The following is a 27,466-nucleotide window of genomic DNA, read 5'->3' as shown; positions in this document are numbered from 1 at the left end:
AATAAAAAGTCACATCCAAATTTTCTCTTAGGTTATCTTAACTTCAGCAGTCAGATTTGTCCTTCATTTAAAATAAAATTTAAAGTGTTGCATAGCCAAATGAATGGAACAGAATTACACCTTTTGACCCACTGCAAATCAAAAAAGCTTTCTTCTGCCTATTTCTTAAAGCACAATAAAAATGTTGGAAGCAGTAGTGAGTTACTTTCTGTTGCTGCCGCCTATGCAATTTAAATCATCTTTTTATATGAAAAGAAAAACAGCACATCTTGGTTTTTAAAAAAAATAAAATCTCCAGTTTATGAAGAAAGAGAAAGCATATGTACATTTATTTATGCAACTATAAGCAACAACAAAAAAGAAAGCTAAGGCATAGGTTTTAATTTCTGCACCACAGAAATTGTCTTCTGTCTTATATAGTGGCTCTGTGGCTCAGCTCTCATACTTTCTATTAGTCTATAGCGTAAATGATGAATCCTTATTCCTACTTTGTCCATCATTTCTGCTTTCTGCTTTCCATTCTGGAAAATTACTGGTGGCTGCAGCTGCCTAATGCATATATCTGCACCATTTTGAAATTTGAAAAACCAAGAGAAGAAACTCTTCCTTTTTGCTCATGTTACTTTGCATGCTTCATGCACTACCCGAATACATAAATAATGGACATGGAACACAACATTTTTTAAAATTGACTACTGACATTCATTATCTTCTTTTTCAGGTTTTTTTTTTTTTGGGGGGGGGGGGGGTAAAGTTATTTTAACTAGACTTCATTGGTTAGGATCTTGGTGTTTGGGGAGACTGTTCCTTGAGTCTCTGAATGTGGTAAGATGAAGTCAAAGCTGTTGATTTTCCTGAAGATGCTTCTTCTCTGAGGGCACCTGATTTTGAGATTTGCACGCATTTGAACCAGCCTTCCCTATGGAATTGCAAAGCAGCATTGGAACAGATTTCCAATTTGTCTCATGATACCATGAACATTGACAGCATCAGCGTTATGGGTATTGGCATGGCAAGCGGCGTCTCCAGAGGGGAACATAGCATCATAAGCATCACCTTCTCTCCTTGTGTTCTGCATCTATGCTGTCGGGTACCAGGCTATACCATTCTCACCTGCTGGGGAGGGGGGGGGAGGGATGGGAGATAAATGTTGACTTTCCCCCTGATCTTATTGGTTAATGGTGTATCCCTACATTAGCTTTGCAAGGAGAGAGGTTGCTCCCATTGCTGCCAAGAGGGTCCAGAGGCGGACTCAATTAACTAGATAGAGCTGGTTGCTGAGGATTGCAGAGGACTCCAGGACTTGCGAGGAGCCGTGTCAGGCTGGTTTCCCCCCCTCTTATAAATACCCCCCCTCCTTCTCTCCAAAGCGCAGGGGCAGAAGGAATCCCTTACCCTAGGGACGCTCCCGGCAGGAGGCAAGCAGGAGAGGAGAAAAACAGCGCTCTGAAAGGAAGCTGGTTAGAAAGATTCCCTTCTACGAATGCCATCTCCTTCTGAGCGAATGTCCCCCTTCTCCTTTTGAAACAGATCCCCAGTAGGCGAGCGGTCTCCTTCCTATCCCCACAACAAGCTGCTCTCGGGAAATCAGTACTAGAAACTTCGCCCGGCGATCGACCCCCCGAGAGACCCTCTTCCCAAGGCTGGCTGACCGGATCGCCTTTTTCGGGGGTTCCTCTTTCTAGGGCAACTTGGCAAACCTTTTCTCCAAGAGGGCTTCTGGTGGAGGTCGTCGGAATCCCCTCCAGTGATTATCCCGAGGAGGAGCCCCTCATCTTTCCCTCCAGAGGCACCCCAATATAGCGACTCCCCTCAATCTGTGGGACACCCATAACCCTTGAGACTTCAAACCGCTCGCCGAGATGAATTACCTCCGCAGGCGACTCTCTGACAGCAACTTCATGGCCAACCTGCCCAACGGCTACATGACCGACCTCCAGCGCCCTCAGCCGCCGCCGCCGCCACCGCCCAGCGCCACCTCTCCATCGCCGGGCAGCATCTCCCCAGCTGAAAGGCCACCGGCGGCCCCCAGCCCTGGAGCCGGAGGCGGCGGTGGCGGCGGAGCCGGGGGTTTCTTCTCGTCGCTGTCCAACGCGGTGAAGCAGACGACCGCGGCGGCAGCAGCCAGCTTCAGCGAGCAAGTCGGCGGGGTGGCTGCCTCTGCAACGTCGTCGGGACGCAGCAAAGTACTACTGGTAGTCGATGAGCCAGGGACGGACTGGTAAGGACCTGAGAAGCGGGGAAAGGAGATCCATCCATCCATGCTTAGCCTTCCTTCCTCCTCCCTTGTCGTTTTTCCCATTCAGATTCAAATGAACGGTGACTTATAGATGGGGGAAGGGGCAAATTGGGTTTTCCAAATGACTTCACGTTGGACTTCTTCACATAAAGAAAGGTTGGGGGTGGTGTAAGAGGGGAGAAATGGGGAAATAGCCTCCTTTGTTTCACCCCTGATACAGTTATAGGGTCCCTTAGGCTCTTTTTGAGGAGGGCCTGTTTCCTCAGCCTATTTCCTCACTAGTTACTTAACCCAGTGGTGTTGAAGCAATATGCAACAGATCCCTATTACTATTATCTCGGCAAAATAATGGCTCAGTGGTGCTGGAAGAAGCAATCAGTTGTTAGTGAGAAAGGCTGTAAGTGGATGAGATGATGAGATGTCTTATACCCTGCTCACAATCCCTTGATATCCTTTAGTAGGGAATCATCCATTGACATTCTTGCCTCCTTTTTCACTTTATCTCAGTTATTTGCTCCTTAATTTTCGTAGCCACCTGTAATTTCCTCCAGAGGGGCATTCTTCTGCTGAAGCTATATATGGACGGAACTGGGTTTCTGTCTATTCCATGTCTCAGCAAAGATTAAGTATCTGCTACCTTTTGCCATGACGGAGAGAAATACAAAGAACAGGACGAGTGGGTGTTGGGGTGAGATCTACTTGGGTGTTGCACTAGAGTCTAGTCCTATTCAAGGGCCACTGCTGTACAGTTAGTCCCAATAAGGAAATGCACAGTGACAAGAAAAGGAGAGTACACTTCCTGTGAAATGTTTTGCAATGCAGTATTTACAAGATGTGAAAAAGGAAGTGCTGTGTTTCCAAGGGTGCAAAATAGCAGGTTGGGAATTCAGAGGGTTTCCAAAAATACCAACTTTTGTATCATAGATCTACCCAGTTTGGGGCTGGATTGTGAAAACATCAGCTACCGGTTTGGCAGTTTTCCTATCTTGCACATTGAATTGCCTGTCCCCTCTTTTCCTTTCAGTTCAGCTCTAAGAGTTAGGGTGGCTTTAATAATTAATTAGAAGATTCGGGGATTTGATCTGGGCAATCTCCTCACCACCACTTCATGCAAGATTAAGGAACAGCATCTGACATTTTTCTGCAGCTTATTGGTGGAGCCATTTGACTTGGTTCTTTTCAAAGATGTTTAAGGAGGATGGCAATTTGCCTAGCCTGTGATCAGAATTATTCAAACGATTACACGGTGTGGTTTAATTTTAACTGAAACATATCCAAAGACTCTCAGATCTCCTCATAACAAGCATATTGATCCCTGTCTGATATATATCTATATCTAAAAGTCATTCTAATCTCTTTCTCTTATCCTGTCATGCCTTAAATTGGTTTTCCGTCCTCAGGGCTCAGATCTCCTGGTAATTCTTCTGGAGCCCACATTTTCTCTTTCCTTCCTTCCTTTTGTCAGCCTTCCAAGTTATTTAGCTGTGGCCCCATTCTGGCTTACACATTCACAACTAGTTCATAGATCTTCACATCCCAAAAATCAACACAGACAATTTACATGTATTTGTGGCCTGTTAACAGTAGAATTATGGACTACTAATGAGGAAATGCAGGCCCTGAGGTTATCAGTCTATTTATGATTCAAGATCTTTCACAAAGTGTAAATCTAGTCCGGATATAAATTTAGAATGGATGACATGATGAATTAAACCTCTCCTTAGTGAGTCATCCTATTGAATTCTTCTTGAGTTTTCTATTCTGCTTCCTTGGTTTCTGGTATTTGGTGCAGTCTTTTTGGTACAGGAAATGAAGAAGCATGGCTTCTCCAAAAGGGACATCAATATAAGAATGGATTGTTAATTAAACACAACAAAGGGTATTATGGCATCTTAAAGAGTCAAAGATATACAAGTACATAGTAAAGGCAAAAACCAAGGGTTGATGTAATACAGCAATATTAGTTTATATAATCCTATGGTCTTTTTCATAGTTTGAGAATCAACATGTATATATTAAGTTCTAAATGATAAACTCAGTCCCTATCAGATAATTCCCAAGATCCAGCAGATTATTGCTAAGCAGAGAGACTGAAAAATCATGGTTTCCTGATGATGTATGGTGGCCAGTTTATGTGACTGAAGTATAGACTGTGGGTGAATCAGCATTGAAAAGGAATGGGTCAATACCCTATTTCATCATTGCTAAGTGATAGATGTCTATAGGCTGGAAAGGCCAGGTATGCACTGAGGAAGAGGGTTAAAAAAAAACTCTTTTACACTTTTTGAGAAATTTGAGATACTGACCACTGCCAGCAAGCAGATAAACAATTCTTCTACTATCTACTTGGGGACAATGGATGCAGCTTTCATGATCCAAATTGGAAGGCCAACCAAGATTTCCTTTAAGGCCTTTGGATGACTTGACAACATTCTCCTTGATGAACAAGGAGAATGTATGGAGGAAAAACACCTTTTGTGAACCTGAAGGGCTCATTCTGGCCTGTTCCTTCTAGATTGCTCAGCCTTCCATTTTCATGGTAGCCTCCAATGGCAGCATGTGCTCTGTTGATGCTGGTGGACATGTTGCCTGTTCATAATGTTTATGGATTGTTCATCTTTCAAGGGCTCTGAAATAAGTAATTTGTTATGGATGGAGTTGGTCCATATTCCATGTGTGCAGAAGCTGACTAGGTTGTCAAACAAACCTCAGCGGTCCTTCACTTTCAAGGTCTTCAAGAAAAAGAGGAATGTTGCCCCAAACAAGAAAATTCACCGTGTGCTCTTGTATGAAATGTTTAAAAGGAGAGGCTGCTTGTAGGCATATTATTGGCAAATCTCAAAGTAAAATTGCTGAGAAGTATATTAAGAGACAGGATTAAAAATTGGCCATTAGGAATCCATAATTTCTCTCTCTCTCTAACTAGAAGACTTAGTTTGAATTGTGTTTAGCAAGATTGAGAAACAGAATCATGGATTGGATTTCATATATTTATAAGAACTGGGTTATCAAGGATGGAGAGAAATTTGAGGCCAAAACAAATGTGTTCTTGCTTACTTGTACTTTTCCAAATAGAAAACAACCTTGAATTTAAGATGACCTTTTTCAATAGAAGCATATATTGGAAAAATCTGTCTGCCTTTATTTTTTATATTCTTAGCAAACCTAAGCAGATCATAGTATTTTAAAGGTAAAATATATATATCCCTCTATTCTAAAGATAAATTATTTGAGTGGTTGGGAATTGAGATATCCTTTCAGGTGAATTTAATACTTGCATATCTACTTTATAGGCAAGTTCAAGGCTAGATATGAAGACAATATGATAGTCAAGGCAATATTTGTCCAATATCCTTAGCCTCGAAAAATGGCTACCATAAATGTAAAGGCTGTTTGGGTGGTGTTGATAGGGAACAATCATTAGCCTCCAAATACAGTCATAGGGATTGCAAGGGAAGAACTATCTTCCAACCTTCAGGAGAAGCTAGGCTTACAAAGCTCCTCAACTTTCAACCAGCTCCTTGACCTAGAAATGCTCTCATATGAGAGGACGGATCATCTGCTGAAATCCTGCACCCATTAAAGCTTCCAGTTTGGTGCTGGAACCACCTTGTTTTCCAGAAGGGTTTTTGCATAGTCATGGCTGGAGTCTGGCCTCCTAATAGCAAGAGGGCATTACTCTCTGGAGAGAAAAAGACCAGCAGTCTGTTAGCCAATCACACTGCTGGCTATTCCTATCATCATCATCATCATCATCATCATCATCATCATCATCATCATCATTTATCTAATGGGATTTTCAATAAAATGTTATAGCCTGTATTCTCCATCCCATCTGGAATGCTCCCATCTAGCTGCCATATACAGAGCCAAGGTGGCGCAGTGGTTAAATGCAGCACTGCAGGCTACTTCAGCTGACTGCAGTTCTGCAGTTCGGCTGTTCAAATCTCACTGGCTCAGGGTTGACTCAGCCTTCCATCCTTCCGAGGTGGGTAAAATGAGGACCCGGATTGTTGTTGGGGGCAATATGCTGACTCTATAAACTGCTTAGAGAGGGCTGAAAGCCCTATGAAGCGGTATATAAGTCTAACTGCTATTGCTATTGCTATTGCCATGCCACCAGCATCAATTTTGCACCATCTTAATATGTTTCACCAAAGGAAGTGAAGAATCTTATGCTCCCCCCCCTAATGAAAGAGTAATAGATATGCTCCAGGAGGCGGGAGGGATCTGTAAGCCCCCAAAGGTTGCTAATTTCCATTATAGCATTGATTTTCGGAGATTTAAACCAGCTATTAGTGTATAGGACAGCAATTTATCTTCCTTCTCTAGACTATTAGCTCTGGAATGTCACTAAACATGCTCAGTTCTCTAAAGGCTGCTTGGGGGAGTTGTCTTCTTTTTATTTGTTAAATTCTTTTACTTGTTATATTTTCCTTTATCCGAGGAACATAATATGACATTTTATCCTCCTGAACATCCTGCTTGATCAGCCACTGAGCTTCATGGCTGAGAGCTGATTGGAACCCTAATCTCTATGATTCTGGTTCTGTTGGATGCAATATAGCTGCAGTGCATCCACATTAATGTTGGTTTCCATTGAAAGGGCGTAACGCCCCAAGCACCACCAAGACACCCACCATCTATGTATAGATGAACTCCAGAAAAATAAGAGCCTTCTTTGTTGTTGTTAGTTGCAAAGTTGTATCTGACCCATCACAACCCCATGGACAACATTCTTCCAGGCCTGCCTGTCCTCTACCATCCTCTGGAGGTCCATTTAAGCTCATGCCTACAGCTTCAGTGACTCCATCCAGCCACCTCATTCTCTGTCTTCCCCTTCTTTTGCCCTCAATCTTTTCCCAGCATTAGGTTCTTCTCCAATGAATTCTCATTAGGTGGCCAAAGTATTTGAGTTTCATCTTCAGGATCTGGCTTTCTAAAGACCAGTCAGGGTTGATTTCATTTAGGTCTGACCCGTTTGATCATCTTGCTGTCTAAGGGACTCGTAAGAGCCTTCTTAGGAAACCGGAAACCCTGGAAGAAGTGATGTGACCATGATTGCTTTTTTCCCCCTTCAGTTCATGCTTTTTTGGGAGAGTGCATTCATTTATTTTGGGGTATCCTCCATGGAACTCAAGCTTCTTCTTCTCTTTGATCCTCACAACACCCTTGTGATGTAAATTAGTCTGAGAGAATAACTGGTCACCAACTGGACGTCATTGCTTAATGGGAATTTAAATCTGCAGTGACCCAGACCGGCACTAGGCAATGCATCATATTGATTTCATTTGTCCTATTTGAGTGTTGGGCTTTTTGTGCATCTTCCTTTGCCTGTGTAATAGTCAGAAGACAAAGAAAAACCAGAGCTCAGCGTTCTCTGAAGAAACAAGCTGATCTTGAGCGTCAGCACTGCAGAATATAGAGGCCTGACATGATTGAACATTTCTATGCTAAATATCAGAGAAGATAAATATAGCCTGGTCTTCTTCTAGGCCTCCTATCTTTTTTGTGAGGAAGTATTCATTGGTTGTTTTTTTATAATGTTGCCTATATGGAACATTGCATGAGCCTCCCACTTGTCTCAGCAATTTCTCACTCCTGAGAACAAGCTACCTTCATGAAACCTTTATCCACCTGTTTTTCAGTGCTTTGATACACTATTGAGAAATGGAAGCTTTCTAGGTTGCAGTTCTGTGAGCTCCGTCTTATGGGTAGTTTATTTATTTGTTTGTTTGTTTGTTTGTTTGTTTGTCTTGTATGCCGCCCACTCCCGGAGGACTCCGGGCGGCTCACAAAAGACAAGGGAAAGGGGGAAAACGAGACAAAGACAACATATTAAAAACAAAACCAACATTCACAATTTCCGTGGAGGTAAATGCTTCTCAGCCCCCCCCCCCTCCAGCCTGCTGGAACAGCCAGGACTTGGTGGCTTTGCAGAAGGCCGGGAGGGTAGTAAGGGTCCGGATCTCAACAGGGAGCTCGTTCCAGAGGGCCGGAGCTGCAACAGAGAAGGCTCTCCCCCAGGGAGTCGCCAGCCGACATTGGCTGGCAGATGGAATCTGGAGGAGACCTAACCTGTGCGATCTAATTGGTCTGAGAGAGGTAATCGGCAGGAGGCGGTCTCTCAGATATTATTGCTATAGGTGAACTGATCAATAGCGAACAGCAAGGAGATATACAACCTCAGTGGTGGGATTCAGCCAGTTCACACCAATTCGGGAGAACCAGTCGTTAAGTTTTTGAGCAGTTTGGTGAACTGGTTGTTGGAAGAAATCATTAGGGCAGAGAGCCGGCTGTTAAATTATTTGAATCCCACCACTGTACAACCTCTATGTTTGGTTCCATGCAATGGTTATTTGGATACTTGTTTCCCTGATTTTTTAAAAATGTATATGCAGCTCATAGCAATAGGTACGCATTTTACTAATGTATAGGTCCACATATCACAATATAAAGTATAGGCTATAAAGTATTATATGAACAGATCACTTGATCTGTTTGAACCCACAATGTGCTTTATAAACCTTAGTTTATGGTGTTCCTCATTATGTGATACTATTCAGTTGTAGCCTATTCAATAAACAAAACAAACTTGGGCATATCCAAGGACTGTCAGAGGTAAAATTGGAAAAATGCAAACACCCACTAAATAAAAGATAAACAATAGTTTAAAACAAAAGAGGGTGGGGGAAGAATATGTTGATAACCACTCAAGAGTAAGAAGAGTGCAAGTCTAAACAAAATATTTTTATTGTATTTAAAAATTCTAATACAAATACAATTTAAAAAAATGAAATTGCTGCTGGCATCTGGTACCACGGAGTGGTGATTTAGATTTTTCCAATCCAGATCCAATAGATTTAACTTTTGTTTTCCTCTTTGGTTGATGTGTATGTCCTACCTTGGTGCTTTATATGTGATGCTATTGTAGACCATGGTGGACTTTCCCCCGCAATCTGGTGCCCTCAAGATATGGTGGACTTCCACTACAATCATTCTTAGTCAGAAAGATCTTGGGAACTGGGACTTAAGAGAACTGAGCTACACTTGGATAGCACTATCCTGGGCTCAAGATGAATTAGCACAAGTGTTACTGTTGTACATCAATTGAATATAGACTTCAGTCAAAGTTAGGCAATAAAATCTTGGTTTTAACTGGAGCTACTCTCGATGTTTTTTTTTAACAAGTCTCTTAAAGGTGAAACACCATTGTTGGTCATAACAGATGGAGAGGACAAGAGAGGAGATTTAACCAACTGCACTTAATATTTGGTTTTCTATCTGGATCTAATCCTTTACAGTACTCCTTCCATGTTAATATATACCCATCTATAAAACTGCAATAAATTTGATTTAGTGATTGCGCTTTGAGTTATGTATGCTGCTCTACATAGTCCCCCTCCTCTTTAATCTCACTATGCTATAGAACCCTCCCCATATTTTTTCTTTAGTTCCACCCCTGCACCTTCTGTTTTTATAGTTAGTTCAAGATCCAAAGCTTTGTCATCCAAGCACACCGTGTGCTTCTCACGGCAATTGCCATCTGAACAATCCAGGGGTGATTTGCTAACTGGTTTACTACCAGTTTGGTCATGCTTGCTTGCGCTCGCGGAGGCAGATTCTCCTGCCGCCGAACCGGCAGCAACCCACCTCTGGAACAATCTGAGCAGAGAGAGATGCCAAGTCCTGGGCTACTGGAGGAAAGTTCTTGAGATATGAACTCCCCCTGCCCCCGACACAAGAGGAAACATATACATATGAGATCTGGGAGATGGAAAGACACAGACATGTATAGCAATAGCAGTTAGACTTATATACCGCTTCATAGGGCTTTCAGCCCTCTCTAAGCGGTTTACAGAGTCAGCATATTGCCCCCACAGTCTGGGCCCTCATTTTACCCACCTCGGAAGGATGGAAGGCTGAGTCAACCTTGAGCCGGTGAGATTTGAACCGCTGAACTGCAGAGAACAGTCAGCTGAAGTGGCCTGCAGTACTGCACCCTAACCACTGTGCCACCTCGGCTGTACCCTCGTATGTAGGGTAGAGTATCCTATGAGTTACAAGATCTGATTTTTCTAGCATTTGTGTATGTGTGAATCCCAAAAGTGCTACTACAGTTCAGATAGTTACAGTAGGCTATATGAATTTGCAAATAAATAGCAGGTTGCAACACCTAGATATGTATGAATGATTAAAAAAAAGTTGGGCCTGGTTTATAATTGAAAGGGAGATCCAGATGTGTGAATTATTGAAAAGGTGTTTTTTTTTTTTTAAAGCCTTGGAAAAATCAATGGTAAACTGCTTCGGTATTATTGCCAGGAAAAACAAATGAATATGTCCATGTAATAACCAGAAAATGAATTCAGTTTTATTGAGATTTTCTCTATTTGCTTCGCTCTCCATAGTGACTTCAAAAGTCTGATAGTTAACTGATTTCGTCATGTTTTTTTTGGCTTGGCAGTGCTTTGGTAATAATTTGAAAAAGGTTCTTTGGAGCACCGCCATGAAATCTTAAGAAAAGACACAGCTGCTTTGAAGAGCTGCAGACATGTGCTATCTTTGTGCCTCCATCTGCTTCACAGCAGCCTTCTGGAATCAAATGACACAACCCTGATTTTTCTTAACCCATAGAATTCACCCTCTCAAAAATGGAATTGTGAGGTTTCACAGGGATAGATTTTCATTAAAGGATGAGACCAAAGACAGTTTTCATCAACAGCAATGAGATATGATAATGAAATGTAACCTCTGTGTCAGAATTTTTTGCCGCTAGGTTCACAGTGTATTTACACACACACAACCCCCCCCCCCCCCATGAAGGTAATTTATTGCCGTTGAATCCCTCTTTTGAGGCTCCCCAAATAATATTCTTGGCTGCTGTTGGGAGACAAAGATATTGGTCCAGATGGAGCTTTAGACTGAGTATACCTAATATTGTAATGTTCTCAATCAATTCTAATAAGATACTATATTAATTAAAAACATTGTATTAAATTGGGAAAGGGCGACCACACAAATACTTTATTAAAAAGTCCTTGTTAAAGTAATAGAGTGCACTTTCGTGATGTGGCTTTTTCTTATATGAGGTTCTTAAGCCTCTGAGGCTGGCATGTGCCAGACTGATCCAGATGTTCCCAGATGCACCCTCCTGGTTTCTAGCAAGTGGAAACCATCAAAAGCCTCCACTCAGCTCCTGGTTAGATTGCAGATGGCAGACTGATGATGGAGCTACAAAGGGACCCCCTTTTGAAGGGACATGACCTGCTTGAAGCAGAGGACAGTTGAGACGAGAAAAGGGAGCTGAGCTATGGCACCGTCATACCCTCCCAGGTTTTACTCAATATTTCTCCTTGACGTGCTGCTCATCCCCCCCCCCCCTTGACTGCTTTCTGGGAAAGGGGAGGCTCTTCCGCAGAGAAGCCGATGCTTTAGAAGGATTGAGCCACAGGGAGCAGAACTGCTGGCGTTTCTCACGGGATCCCTGCTGGGGACGCTATATTAGGATGCAGAGGTGGTTGTTACCCAGCAGGGCAGGATGGCGGGTGTCAACGCCTGGGAGGCCGCACAGCCCTAAGGAGGTGAAACTGTGGCTTTGTTCCCCTGCTGTCTCTGCTTGGTATCTGATCCTGACTAAGGGATGATCAAAAGGCTGCCTTGTAGGTCTTGCCATCTCCCACACCTTTCCCTGGCACGCTGTCCCGAGCGTAGCTTTCAGGCTTTACTTGAACCATCTGAACCTATTTGCCCCCTCTTTTAATTCTTGTCTTAAGTTACAGATATTTGGGATGCTACTTCTCGTTATCCTTTATTTGTAGCTCTGCTGAAGGGTTCAAATCTCATTGTTTTGAATGGCTAGATGGCCTTTGGCTTATGGGCAGAGTTGCCCACTTTTCTGGGCACTTCCCCAGCATGCCTACCAGGGGTGGGTTTCTCGCCCCGTTCCAACCGGTTCGGTTAGAACGGGGCCGGCGGCATCCTCGTGCACGCGCGCAGTGCATGCATGCGTACTAGCGCCTGTGCGATGCTCCAGCTGCTCCTGGAGGATCACGCAGGCGCTGTATGCGTTCTGCGCATGCGTGGAAGCGCAGAACTAGTCAAAACTGGGTAAGAAATGTGGGCGGGTGGGTGGATCCTTCGGCGTTCCCGGAAGTTACTTACTTCCAGGTTCGCCGACCAACCAGTTCGCGGGGACCGCCGCGAACTGCCTGAAACCCACCCCTGATGCCTACATATTATTCTTTCAGCCCCTGGCTAGACAGGATTATTCCCCCTTTGAAAGTGTTGTTGCAGCTGTACAGGTAGCCCTCAGCTTACAACAGTTCATTTAGTGAGCCTTCAAAGTTACAACAGCACTGAAAAAAGTGACTTGCAACCGTTTTTCACACTTCAAATCATTGCAGTATCCCCGTAATCATGTGATGAAAATTCGGAGGCTTGGCCACTCGGCTCATATTTATGACGGTTGCAGAGTCACGTGATCACCTTTTGTGACTTCCTTACAAAGCAAAGTCAATGGGGAAGCCAGATTCATTTAACAACCATGTTACTAACTTAATCACTGCAGCGATTCACGTTAACTACTGTAGCACGAAAAGCCATCAAATTCACTAAACAACAACTTAGCAACAAAAATGTAGGGCTCCATTGGGGTCGTAAGTCGAGGAGTACTTGTGTTCATGCACATGACAAGCTGCAAGGTATCACAGGGAAGTCCACAGGCAACCTGACACATACTTCTTGTTTTCTGTGCTTATTAAAGACATTCCCTACTTTAGAGTGTCAATCTTGGTTAAATTTCTCCCTCTAATTTCTCCCTTGGCTGAACATTTGTAAGATTTGGCTACTCTGCAGCGGCTTTCCCTGGTCTTGTCACCACCGGATGTTTTGGATACAAAGCTGTTGTGGCCCAGCAGGAGCCGTTGGAACTGCCACCAGACTCCGACAGCGAGGGGCCCTATGAGTTGGCTCCGGAGGACCCTGGACAGGGTTCCGACTCTGAGCAGGGCACAGAGAGACTGGTTGGCCACCAGGTGGCGCCTGAGCCTTGGACCAGTGGGGAGGAGACAAGGGAGAGTGATCCAGAAGCCAGCAGTGAGTTGTTTCTGGATGCACGCCATCAAAGAGCTACTCAGCGCCAGGAACAATTACGCAATTACAGGAGGTAATTGCGCTCAGCTGATGGTCATTAGGCTCCTCTCCAGACTATAAAAAAGACTGCTTGTGACACGCCCCTCTTGCAGAAGTCAACACATTGACTAAAGAGAACGTAATTAACTTGGCAGGCTGGATTGCTGCCAAGGTTTGTCTGACTTGCTGCCAAGGTTCTTATCTGTTTGTTTGTTTGCTTGGCTTTCGGCCACCGAGATTTTGGCTTCTTGCTATTAAAAGTACATTCTAGTTAAGCTTGTCTCGGCTTTCGTTACTGGAAGGAGGAGGGGGTCAGAACACAAAGTCCCATAATGTAGTCCATGGAGCTTTGTTTTGATGAGGTTCAAATAGTAGAGGCAGCAGCCCAGGAGTTGTTCAGGCTCAGGAAAGCTTCCTTATAGCATTTCATTCCCTGCCCAAAGTGTCTCTCACCCTATGCCAGTGGTTCCCAAACTTGGCAACTTTAAGACATGTGGACGTCAACTCCCAGAATTCTGGGAGTTGACGTCCACAAGTCTTAAAGTTGCCAAGTTTGGGAACCACTGCCCTATGCGAATCTACTCAGCTGATACTCCCGTTCAGATCTTCTAGTAAGGCAGAAATAATACAGAATGGGCCTACAAACACTTACCTGAGAGTAAATATATCCTGGAAAAGAATGGAGCTGATTTAGGAGGATCCATTCTGGAAAGTTCTTTCGAAATGGGAGAAATGCCTTCTGTTCTTAGTGCACTGGCTTGCAAATAAATAGTGCGTGAAAAAAACAAAGGTTGTTTTCCTCACAACACCTGTATTAAGTCTATTTTGAACCGCTGACAACATATTGTGTAGGACACACTTGTGCTTATCACCTCCTAGAGCGGTGCCAAATTCTACTCCTTCCCCCATGGCTTTTAAATCCTTTCAAGAGAAGCTATGCCAGCCAAAATAAATACTGCAGGCAGAGTCTTTGAGAACAGGTATGTCAGAAGACTGGTAGTGGGACTGGGTGACCAGAGAAAACATACCTGATCATGCAAGCAGGTATAACAAGCGTATTTCTATTTCCATTTGCATGTTGTCAGATATTTTGGCAACTTTTTGGCATCCCTTTCAGCATATATGCCGATATATAGTACGCTGGATGTCTCTACATCATATAAGTGGCAGTTCTCCTGTTTCAGGAGAACTAGGGTATAGTCAAAGGTGATCTCACGTGTAAAATCATTGCAATACTTCTCTATATTGACTCCTTGTTCACGCAATATCCCGGCAATGTTGAAGAAATCCTTTTGATCTGAGAAAATAATCAGAAGGTCCCAAGACTCAAGGGCGAAGAGATCTTTGGAGCTAATTCCCCACCTCATCTTTGCAAGTTCTTATTGGAAGTGCTTTTCTTTTTGGGTGGGTGGGGAGGGAGGAGGAAATAGTCCAAAAGCTTATTTCCATTTTAGCGGCATGAAGGATGCTTTCATGGCCGATCCCTGTGGGATTCAGCTAGGGCTGACCCACGGAGGGAGTAGGTTGCAGCCTTTTGGTTTTGGCGTGTACATTATTTCATGTCCAGCATTGCATCAGGAAGTGCTTTAGAAATGCTGCAATCCTACAGGTGTAGTCACAGTGGTGGCTGGATTTATGATTGGTCTGCGGCAGGCAGGGAAGAATTAACACGGCTTTTCGGTCAGGATCAATTTTGAGTTTTTGAGAGCAGGTAGCAGTGGCACAGGAAAGACAGGAAAGGTGTGGTTGGTAGAATTATCGTTATATCTATCTATCCATATATCCATCCATCCATTATGTATGTATGTATGTATGTATGTATGTATGTATGTATGTATGTATGAATGTATCTATCTATCTATCTATCTATCTATCTATCTATCTATCTATCTATCCTCTATCCTCTATCCATCCATCCCACCATCCCACCAGCCATCCATCTATTGATCCGTATGTATGTATGTATGTATGTATGTATCTCTCTCTCTCTATCTATCATCCATTCATCCATCCCATCATCCATCCATCCATCTATTGATATCTCTCTCTCTCTCTCTCTCTCTCTCTCTCTCTCTCTCTCTCTCTCATCTATCTATCCATCCATCCATCCATCCCATCATCCATCCATCTATTGATCCATATCTATCTATCTATCTATCTATCTATCTATCTATCTATCTATCTATCTATCTATCCATCTATCCATCCATCCATCCATCCATCCATCCATCCCACCATCCATCTATTGATATCTATCTATCTATCTATCTATCTATCTATCTATCTATCTATCTATCTATCTATCTATCTATCTATCATCTATCCATCCATCCATCCCACCATCCATCCATCTATTGATCCATATCTGTCTCTCTCTGTCTGTCTGTCTCTGTCTGTCTGTCTGTCTGTCTGTCTGTCTGTCTATCTATCTATCTATCTATCTATCTATCTATCTATCTATCTATCAATCTATCAATCTATCAATCTATCGTTGTATTAAGATTAATGAGGGAAGGGGGAAAGTCTTCTAAACAGCCTTTCTCAGTTACGTCTTCCAGATGTACTGAGGCTACAGCTCACAATCCTGGGGATTGTAGTTCCAAAACGTTTTAGAGGAGTAAGGTTGCGTATGTATTAGCTTTGTTTCAAATCTGTGATTAAGCCCCATCCAGATAGGCAACCACATTTGTATTTAAAAACTTCTAGTGTTTGTTTGGTTTCAGGAGGTGGAACCTAGGAGAACATTTGTAACAATAGAACAAAGAATTGCGGGTTGTTTGGCTATGCTAGACTTCATCTCTGTCTGGACTTTGTGGCAGAGTGAAGGAGATGCGCAGAACAGAGGAAGGAGAAACATTTTTTGCTATTAATCCAGCCTGCCTGTATTTATAAGGCTTTTGGGGGAGGATTGCCAGATGCAGGAAATAGCTGCCTTTGTATGTGATGTAGCCTAATGTCTGATGCAGCTGTGCATTAAGTGGCACATTCAATAAAGTGGACTCTACCATAGAGAGATTAAAAGCAAGGGGAGGATCACTCTGGAGCAATGGAACATATGCTTCTCTCCCTGATACACCCACATCTCCAGCCACAATTACTGGAATCAAATCAATTGCAATTTCGGGATGAATTAATGCGAAAGGCCTATTGCAAATGAGATCTTAGATCTAGACAGGAGATCTAAATGTTAAATGAAGTGGGTCAAAACTCCCCCTACCGTCTTCTCCCTGTAGGATGACTAGAAACGAGGCCCCATATTTAAGAGACTTATGAAAGTGAAGTAATTAATAAGACATTGAGGTTTGAGGGCCCCCTTTTAAAACCAGGTGCTAAAGTGAAAGCTCTATTTAAAAAGGGTTGAGACATTTATGCTCATTTTTTTCTTGAGCAACCTCTCCAAATGTACAGACTTTGGTTATCCCAAATCCCAGCCCCTGAGAGCTGAGCCCTTTTCTGGTTAGGAATGATTGCAATAGAAGTCTACCAGACTGGGGAGAAGTTCACCAGGACCTACAATATTTGTGAAAATAAAATATCAGGGAAGAACAAATATTAATGTTATTGGAGCTGGACTGCAAAAATCTGGAGGATCTCTAGATGGCAGTAACAGTGTCAATTTTCATTTACGGTACTTTTATCCCCAGTTATATAGTAGGAGCTGACATTTTTGTACCTCCAGTTCTGATAGCATAGTTCTCTGCTCAGATTTATTTAACTGTGGTTCCTTCAACAATATGTACCATACAACCAAGAATGGTTTACTAAACACAATGTGAGTTTATACTACGATCTGTTCCTACAGTACTTTATTAACACATTGCAGATTAAGAGATTAACAGAGTTGGAAGGTATCTTGTAGGTCATCTAGTCCAACCCTTCCACCCAAGCAGGAGACCCTTCACCATTTTTTGATAGATGGCAGCCCAGTCTCTTCTTGAGAGCTTCCAGTGATGGAGCTCCTACAACATCTGAAGGCAAGCTGTAGATTGATAGATTGATTGCTCTCACTGTCAGAAAGTTCCTCCTTATTTCCAGGTTGATTCTCTCCTTGTTCAGTTTCTATCCATTATTCCTTGTCTGGCCTTCAGGTGCTTTGGGAAATAGCTCAACCCCGCTCCTCTCTGTGGCAGCTCCTCAAATATTGGAACACTGCTTTCGTGTCTCCCCTGGTCCTTCTCTTTACTAGACTAGCCATGCCCAGTTCCTGCAACCGTTCATCATAGGTTTTAGCCTCCAGTCCCCTAATCATCTTTGGTTGCTCTTCTCTGCACTTTTTCTAGAGTCTTAACATCTTTTTTTTTTATAGTGTGGTGACCAAAACTGGATGCAGTATTCTAGGTATGGTCTTACTAAGGCTTTACAGAGTGGAATTAATACCTCACTTGATCTTGATTGTATTAATGAAATTTAGAATTGCATTGGCTTTTTTGGCTGCCGCTGCACACTGTTGGCTCATATCAGTGGTGGGATTCAGCCAGTTCGCACCTATTTGGGAGAACCGGTTGGTAACTTTCTAAGTATTTCAGAGAACCGATTGTTGGAAGAAATCTCCTTTTGTTTTTTCCCACTTTACAGGGCTAATCCTGTAAGGAAGGCAGGAAGGAAACATTCTAGTGTTGTTTCCAGCCTAATCTTTATTTACCAGCTTACAGAAACTGCCTCTCCGGTTAACCCTTATTCCATTGTAACAGCTAAGGCGAAGCGCCCATCGACCTGAGTGACTTTGAGTTGGCCAAGCCCACCCAGTCACAAGACCACCGAGCCCAACCTACCCAGATAGTCATTAGGGCAGAGAACCAGTTGTTAAATTATTTGAATGCCACCACTGGCTCATATTTAATTGGTTGTCTAATTGTAGTTTATTTATGATGAATAGACAGAGCCAGGAGTTTACTGCATCAAGCTGCTGGGGAAGTTGGTTTGCCATCTTGGAACACAACATTATAATAACAACTATTTCCAGATAAAGCAAATGGCATGTTAAGGCCTAGCTCAATCTGTACCCTCCTGACTTAATTTTCTACTTGCTGGCCATTACTGATTGAACGGAATCTTAAAATACGATCCATCGTCCCTTGTAATATTAAATGATATGTTCCATTTTACACTATCTTCGGATTTTTTTACCCTCACTCCAGGTTACAGGGGAAGACTCGGTTTTTGCAAGTTGTGATTAAAATATGCACACCTATGAGCGTTTTGCACATTCTGAGTCTGAAAATGTTTAAGACAATTAGGTTGCATTGTAGTGATGATTTCTGAGACTTTCAGGAAATATTGTGATCTGTACTTTTGTTCCGACCTAGACTTCCTCATACAGTAAAAAGCACATGCTTAGTCTCAAAAACCCTCTTTTTATTTCAACAGCTGTGAATTATGTTTATTCACAGCCTGTAATGAATCACAAATACTTTGTAAAGGGTCTGACAGACATCTGCCACAGTCCTTCGGGATAAGGCTGATAAGCACCCACCTTTATCTCCCTTGAAACGCTGCCAAAGACCTAATTGCCAATTAGCTTTGGAAGGTCACGTGGAGCACAGAGTCAAAACGGAGCTTCAGAGTTTAAACTGACCCAAACGAACAAAATTGCTTCCTGCAAAGGCTCACGTGCCTTTGCTCCTCCTTTATGTCTCATGGGAGGGGCCAATCATCTCCAAGTCTTACTCCCAAGATGCCCCTTTTATCTTAACTGTTCTTGCCTTCTGGCAGTTCTGCGCATGCGCGCACTGGGATCAGGCGCCCCCTGTTCCTCTGTCTTGCTGATGCCCAACTCTGGAGGCTCCGGAGGCAGCACATAACTCCCAGATGGCCCAGCCCCCCTGCCTCCGACAGAGAGCCCTCGTCCGAACCTTCCCAGACTCCAGGACTGGCCCATGTTCCACCCCAACCTCCTCACTGTCCAATTCTGCTGCCAGCTCCGCAGGCTGACAGCGGACCACAACAACTTTATGAAAGAAGAGTACTTCGAAATGAGATTATTATTTTTAGCAGTATTCTCCTGAATGAAGATCCCATCTGGAGCAACCCTTAAGAATTCTATTAGGAAGGGACACTTAATGTGTATAGCCATCCCTGCTCCTTTTGAAGATGTGGCTGAGGAAATTCAATATATACAGGTAGTTCTTGACTTACGACCACAGTTGAGCTCCAATTTTCTGTTGCTAAGCAAGACAGTTGTTAAGTGAGGTTTGCTCCATTTTATGTTCTTTCTTGCCGCAATTGATAAGTGACTCTCTGCAGTTGTTTATGTTAACAACACAGTTGTTCAACGAAACTGGCTTTCCCAATGACTTTGCTTATCGGAAGGTTGGAAAAGGTAATTTGCCTGACTGCAGGACACTGCAAGCCTCATAAACATTCACCAGTTGCCAAGCATCTAAATTCTGATCCTATGACCATGGGGATGCTGCAATGGTCATGAGTGTGAAAAATGGTCATAAGTCGCTTTTTTCACTGTAATTTTGAGGTGTCACTAAAGCAGTGGTTCTCAACCTTCCCAATGCCGCGACCCTTTAATACAGTTCCTCATGTTGTGGTGACCCCCAACCATAAAATTGGTCTCTCGGTTCCTAAGACCATCAAAAGTATGTGTTTTCCGATGGTCTTAGGTGACCCCTGTGAAAGGGTCGTTCGACCCCCAAAGGGGTCCCGTGTCAGCGTTCCAAGTATCATGTAGAATTAAATCAGAGTCCAAGGCAAAACAATCCTTAAAGTTCCAATTTAATAAAGCAGACATCTTAGCACATCTGTGTTAATCCCAATTCTGGAAATGACAACAGAATTCCACCCAATTAAAAGTTCATGATCTTGTCCCCACACCCACAATCCATCACATGGTCCATTCTTCTTCTTCCATGCTGGCATCCATACCCAGCTGCTTCCGGTCAGGTGTAAAAGTACGGAGACAAAAGATGACCTTGGCTTCTAGTAAAAAATGAAAACAATACATTCCACAATCCTACTCCTTCTATTCCCCCCTCCCATCGACTATACTAATGAAACAGCATATTGAAATAAGAGAAAGTGTGGCAGGCCAAAATTCCAAAAGGAATATAATTGCAGGCCTGACATCCCGACCCACAGATTGAGAATCACTAAAGGAATGGTTGTAATTGCCCCAAGGAAGATGCTATTTCTCTGGCAAGATAGGCCACCTGTTGCACTGTTGCTGGTTTTTAGGCTTCCAAAGTCACCTTGCATCTCTCCCTCAGAAATGGAGCGAGGCCAAAGAATGGTAGGTTAACGTTGGATGGAGAAAGCTTTAATATTGAGAAAGCTGGAAGGAAAGAGAGCAGCCAGGATCAAGGTTGATGGACTCAGTTCCAGTGGCAATAAGTGCACCATTGGAACACCTGAAAGACCAGACTTGGGTTAGATCACCGTGGAGAAAATTTATCTACAGGCAGTCCTCGACTTACAACCACAACTGAACCCCACATTTTTGTTGCTAAGTGAAACATTTGTGAAGTGATTTTTGTCCCCTTTTACGACCATTCTTGCCACAGTTGTTTGGTGAGGGGTTGCAGTTGTTAAATTAATAACACGGTTGTTAAGCAAATCAGGGTTTCCCACTGACTTGGCTTATCCGAAAGGGACCTCGGGATACTGCAACCGTCATAAAATGTGAGTCAGTTCCCAAGCATCTGAATTTTGATCACGTGAGCATGGGGATGCTCTAATGGTCGTAAGGGTGAAAAACGGTCATAAGTCACTTTTTCCAGTGCCGTTGTACCTTCGAATGGTCACTAAGTGAACTGTTATAAGTCTGGGGCTACCCATATACGGTTGCTATCAGTCAACAACAACTTGATGGCATGTAATTGGTCTCGTGTGTACTTTGTAAGATGAGGGTGGTAAAGGACATGGCATGTGGCACTAGGTTCAAGGTTCATTTTATTTATATGCTGCCCTATTCCCAGCGGGACTCAGGGCGGCGCACAAACCCAAAGGAGGGGAAGGGAAACACAAGAACTACAACAAAAAGTACAGGGAATTTAAAACAACCAACAGCCACACGCTTCGAGAGGGGAAGGGAAACTCATCGACCCCAGGCCTGCCGACACAGCCAGGTTTTAACGGCTTTCCGGAAGGCCTGGAGAGAGGTGAGGGTCCTAATCTCTGCGGGGAGCTCGTTCCAAAGGGCCGGAACCGTCACAGAGAAGGCCCTCCCCCGGGTAGTAGCCAGATGACATTGGCTAGTAGACGGAACCCGGAGGAGGCCTAATCTGTGTGATCTAATGGGTCTTTGGGAGGTAAAAAGGGATGCCCCTTTTCAGGCTCTAGAGCAGGAGTGTCAAACTTGCATCGTCACGGTGGCATCACATGACATATTGGAACTAGGTGGCTCAGTGGCTAAGACACTGAACTTGTCAATCAGAAAGGTCGGCACTTCGGCGGTTCGAATCCCTAGTACAGGTCTCCTGCGTGAGCAGGAGATTGGACTAGATGACCTCCAAGATCCATTCCAACACTGTTACTTAAATTACGTAAATGACTTTTCCCCCCTTTGCTAAACCGGGCGTGGCCAGCGTACGATGCCTCTGGCCCAAGGGCCGTGAGTTAGATAGCCCTCCTCTAGAGTCACCCTTGGCTTTTGATTGGGGTGCCAGGAGCACACCTCAAGAGGAAACTCAGTCTGAGTAGTGGATGAGATCAAGAAAAGTCTACACTTGAGTTAATTACTTCCCCATTTAATTAAAAGTAAATTAACTAAACACAGCTAACATGATTACTGATTACTCCCCGGTGTATTTAATGATTACACTGTATTAGTTATTAGATTGAAAATAAATATTTTCCTGGCAACATTTGGAGAGGCTGGAGAGGCATCCTGAGCCTCAGGGCAGGGGCATATGCAGCCCTAAAACTGTCGGTTGTGTACCTGTGTGATCCTAAACTTAGTCTCCCACTTCCTTAATACCAAAGGAGATGATGCGCCTTAAGAGTACCTGGAAGGCAACCACCTCTTCTGATTCGTAACATATTCCTTCCTTCCCATTCTAAACGCTGAGTGCAAAGAGTAATGTACTCTTCACATGCTCAGGGGAGCTTTGGTCAAGGTTGAATAATTAGAATGTTTAAAAAGACGCCGGGTTTGAGCCTTGGGTGAGATTAATCCCAGAGAGGGGTAGTCTGGTGCGGACTCTGTGGGAAATGCAGAGAGGTCCAGTGCAGAGAGAAACGGTACTGTGAGGGTGCTCGATGCAGCATAAATCAAGGCGGTGTGTGGCAATTCAGGATGTGTTGATTGTTACTTTCTCCTTGGCGATGAAGCCTGGCGGTTTCACAGAGTGTCGCACTTTCCCCGGGGGGGGGGCACCTGAAAAGCAGATTTATTTATTTATTTTTACTCAGGAGCAGGGAGACAACATAGGTTGCTGAAACTTTAGCCTGCACTTCTGTCTTTTTTTTAAAAAAAAGAAAAGAAAAGAAAACCTTTCGAAAATCCTCAGGTTGTTGCTTTGTAATCTTTGCATTTCAAAGAGATTTAGTGAGAGATTTGAACGATTTAGTGACAGTGTCACGGAGCACTAAAGGAAACCTGCTTGAAAAGACCTAACCATCTATCGAAAAGGACCTGACATATGTTTACCTCAGTTCTCCATTTGCCAGACATGAAGTCTTGTCTGCAGCGAAGGCAGGCAAGACGCACGCAGACCTGATGCACTGCGGAGTCTTGTTGCTTGCTTGTCGGGCAGACAAATAACGCAGAGCCACAGAGTCCTTTTTGCAAAGTGTGCATGTTTGGCAGAAGCGGTAAAGCTGCTTCTAGATGCTGCCCTTCAGGCTGTAGGAGGTTTGCACAGTTTGAATTCAGACGGAATTAAAACAAAAGCAAGTCTCTGCATGTAGAAAGCCCTTGACCCCCCTCACGACATTCTTATAGTATCTGGGACTTACTGACTAGAGTACAATGGGCCAGGTTCACATATTATGCTAACCCAGAAGCCATGGTTTACAAAGCAGCCATGTCGACCGTTTCAGGCTTGCAGGTCACATTAAACAGCGATCAAGTCACTTGATCCCTTAATGCGTGTTATGTGTTGCCAGGGTCAACACCAACCCCTCCCCTCTCAATTACTTTGGTTACAGTTGCTGTTCTGATCCCCCTCGTTCCAAACCAAAGCACACTCCGAGCCAGAGATAAATTACAGCATTAACAGACAAACAGGTCCTTGGCAGCAACCCAGCACAGACAAGCTTGGGCAGCAATCCAGCCTGCCAAGCTCATACAAAGTTCTCCGACATTCGATTCTGTGTTGACTTCTGCAAAGAGGGCGTGTGCACTAGTAGCCTTTTTATAGTCTGGAGAGGAGCCTAATGACTATCAGCTGAGTGCAATTACTTCCTGTAATTGCGTAATTGTTCCCTGACGCCTAGTAGCTCTTCGATGGCGTGTATCCAGGAACAACTCACTACTGACCTTCTGCTCACTCTCCCTTGTCTCCTCCCCACTGGTCCAAGGCTCAGGTGCCTCCTGGTGGGCAACCAGCCTCTCTGTGCCCTGCTCGGAGACGGAACCCTGTCCAGGGTCCTCCACATCCTCCAGAGCCTACTCAGGGGGGCCCTCACTGTCGGAGTCTGGTGGCAGCTCCAACGGCTCCTGCTGGGCCACAACAAGTTGCTATTTTGAAACTGTATTTTACAGTTGCTATACTTGGACTGCAAGGTGATCAAATTGATCAGTGCTAGAGGAGATCAACCCTGACTGCTCTTTAGAAGGCCAGATCCTGAAGATGAAACTCAAGTTCTTTGGCCACCTAATGAGAAGGAAGGACTCACTGGAGAAGAGCCTAATGCAGGGAAAGATTGGGGGCAAAAGAAGAAAGGGACGACAGATAATGAGGTGGCTGGATGGAGTCACCAAAGCAGTAGGCGTGAGATTAAATGGACTCCAGAGGATGGTAGAGGACAAGAAGGCCTGGAGGAATGTGGTCCATGGGGTCGCGGAAGGATTCCCTGGAGAAGAGCCTAATGCTGGGAAAGATGGAGGGCAAAAGAAGAAGGGGATGACAGAGAATGAGGTGGCTGGATGGAGTCACTGAAGCAGTCGACATGAGTTTAAATGGACTCTGGAGGATGGTAGAGGACAGACACAACTTCGCAACTAACAACAACAACACTAACAACAGTTTCTATTTGCAGGGAAGTTCCTGAACTTGACAACTTGGTTGTCAGAAAAGCTTTACAACAAATTCTGCAAAATGTAATAAAAGGTCCTTGAACGACAGGGCGTTCTGTTAGATTAAGATCCATGTGTGGCTATGAAGGACATAGAATAGAATAGCAGAGTTGGAAGGGACCTTGGAGGTCTTCTAGTCCAACCCCTTGCTTAGGCAGGAAACTCTATACCATTGTTGGCATAGGTATGAAGCTCTATACCATGTTGAGGGCCACCCTGTAAACTTGAATGGAAGCCCGGATTTTTATAATTTTTACAGTACTTTAAGCACGTAGGTAGGAGAGGTTAAGACTAGAGCGGCAGATTTTTTGAAAATCTGGAAGAAGTCGGACCACGCAGGAGCAGGAATCTCTTTGAAACAGCCATGTCTTTTTTATTTTTATTTTTCAGGCTTACAGTTAGCCTGGGGAAAAATTGCTACTGCTTCAATGCAACTCATGAATAAGCCATGTCTTTCTGAAGCTCACCCAGAAGCTTGAAATAGATGTGGCCGCTTAATGTGCATTAATGTGCTCATGTGCATTCAAGAAGACTTATCGCAAAACATTTTAGATGAATGTGCAGTTCTAGTGGTGATGTCCTTAACTTGTGGTGACAACATATAATTTTCTTAACAACACGGAAATAGTTCCTAGCTAAAAAAAACCATTTTCAAAATATTATTTATTTGATCCCATTTGAGTTTATAAATTGTTTGTTTTACAATAAGTTATTTCTTTATATTCACAGACAGCTCCTTTTAATTTAGAAATTTTATAATAACCCACTCCTTTTCAAGTTTTAATATAATTTAATGCAACAATTACAATGATCATTATTTATGCTGTAGTGTGCAGTATGATCCCTATTATCTGTTACTTATAAAACAATGATTAAAACAACCCAAATTCTTAAGATACTTGAGGTCACTTCTCTGGCTCTTAAAATTTCTCCCCTATTCAGGAATTATTTATCCACATTGTGTTCTGAATAAAGAAAAAGAGATTCAGGTAACTGCAGAATAGGTAACAATCAAAACCTGTGACCTGCCCTCTTGTCCTATCCAGTTGGGGGGGCTCTGAGAACCATAAAAGGGAGGCCACATCAAAGCCACAGGCAGCCTCTCCCCTGCTCTTTATTCCTCCCCTCCCCAGTTCAGCACAACCTATATGTATACTGTAAGTGTGTGTACTGCAGGGAGAACATTTTGTTTAGAGCTAAATCTTCTCCAAGCACTTCCTAACGTTTGCCATCCCCCCAAATCCCATGTCATGCACAGAACTGGAGTCCAAAGGAAAATGTTGTCACAAACATTCTGTGGTTTACTGCTATTTTTCCTCTTATCACTGACAAACAAACACAAGGAGAAAGAGTTGCAGTGTCTCCTGATTGCTAAAAAACCTTTACCTGATAGAATCCCAAGAGAAAGACAGACATTTCAGGTCCAGTGTTCTGCATTCTGGAGTGTCTCCTTCCTTCTTTCCTTCCTCCTAGAATGTTTCATTCCTTCCTTCCTTCCTTCCTTTTCTTTCCTTCCTCCTAGAATGTTTCCTTCCTTCCTTTTCCTTCCTTCCTCCTAGAATGTTTCCTTCCTTCCGTTTCCTTCCTTCCATTTCCTTCCTTCCCTCCTCCTAGAATGTTTCCTCCCTCCTTCCCTCCCTCCTGTTTCCTTCCTTCCTTTTCCTTCCTTCCTCCTAGAATGTTTCCTTCCTTCCTTCCTTCCTTCCTTAATGTTTCCTTCTTCCCTTCCTCCCTCCTAGAATGTTTCCTTCCTTCCTTTTCCTTCCTCCTAGAATGTTTCCTTCCTTCCGTTTCCTTGCTTCCTTGCTCCTTCCGTTTCCTTGCTTCCTTCCTCCTAGAATGTTTCCTCTCTCTCCCCCCTCCTGTTTCCTTCCTTCCTTTTCCTTGCTTCCTTAATGTTTCCTTCCTTCCTTCCTTCCTTCCTTCCCCTCCCTCCTTCTCCTCCGTTTCTTTGCAGGATGATGAAGGAATAGATGTGGAGGCATATAATGGGCTACCAGGAACATGTATGGGCCTCAAAATGTGTGAGCCTCAAAAAACCTCATTCTACCCGGGGAAGCCCTGCTAAAGATGAGGTGCTGAAACAGATCTCAAGAGAGAAGTGTAAGTTGTTCCTCCTGGAACCAAACTGGCTGACAGCTGCACTCCTTAATTCTAGATTTCTCTCTTTTTGCTGAGGAGTTCATGAAGGCTAGATTCCCCCCCCCCACTTCCAGGGCAAAACTTAAAGCAGGGACCCCAAACTAAAGCTGTCGATGGTGGAACAGATGTCACTGCAACCACAAAAAGGCTGATCGAAGCACAGCAAATGCGAAAGAAGTGATGCTTCCCCACCAAAGGATAATAGCTTCCTGCTACTAAGCTGAATGTTCAGTTACAGAGGATCATTGCAAGAAAAGCTGATGACATCCTCTTTCGCTATGGGCATGAATGACCGGCCGGGCTGTGGAATCAGCAGAGCACCGAAATGTACTCTTCATTGTGTGGGTGGCAGACACAGTAGCGCACGTCGAAGCAATCGAAAACGCAGCTCTGTAGCAGTGCAGAAACAGTCCAGTTCCCTGTTGCACCATGGGTTTTAGTTTGGTAGGAATAAAGGACTGCAGAGATAGCGAGCTGCAATGCGGAAACCACCGTGGTTTTTTTTTTTTATACCTAGCTCAAGCCTTTTTCTTTTTTTTGAAGTGCCATGGAAGTTGAGAGATAAGGTTATAAAATTGCATGTCCAAGTCACGGCTCTCAGTCTCTTTCCCCAGGCTGCTTATGAATGGTTTCCAGTTTTGCAGCACAATTGCAGCAAATGGTGCACAATTGGTGCAGCAAAGCAATCTCACATGGAGCATGTTTCTCATTGAAAAGCATGCCTCTTAATGACCAGGATGGTGCTCTGCAGCATACATTAGGTCTCGCTG

General features: G+C 43.7%; 1 protein-coding gene across 1 annotated transcript in view; it reads left to right on the top strand.

Moving 5' to 3' along the window:
* Positions 1-1,862: 1,862 nt before the first annotated feature.
* SYN1 (synapsin I) overlaps positions 1,863-27,466 on the top strand; it is a 119,620-nt gene continuing 94,016 nt past the window's right edge. Inside the window, exon 1 of the mRNA XM_032211439.1 lies at positions 1,863-2,221. Coding sequence (XP_032067330.1) covers positions 1,863-2,221 — 359 coding nt within the window. The remainder of the gene's footprint in view (positions 2,222-27,466) is intronic.

The sequence above is a fragment of the Thamnophis elegans genome, chromosome 2, assembly GCF_009769535.1.
Source record: "Thamnophis elegans isolate rThaEle1 chromosome 2, rThaEle1.pri, whole genome shotgun sequence".
In the NCBI taxonomy this organism is placed as follows: domain Eukaryota; kingdom Metazoa; phylum Chordata; class Lepidosauria; order Squamata; family Colubridae; genus Thamnophis; species Thamnophis elegans.
This window is presented reverse-complemented; position numbering and strand designations above follow the sequence as displayed.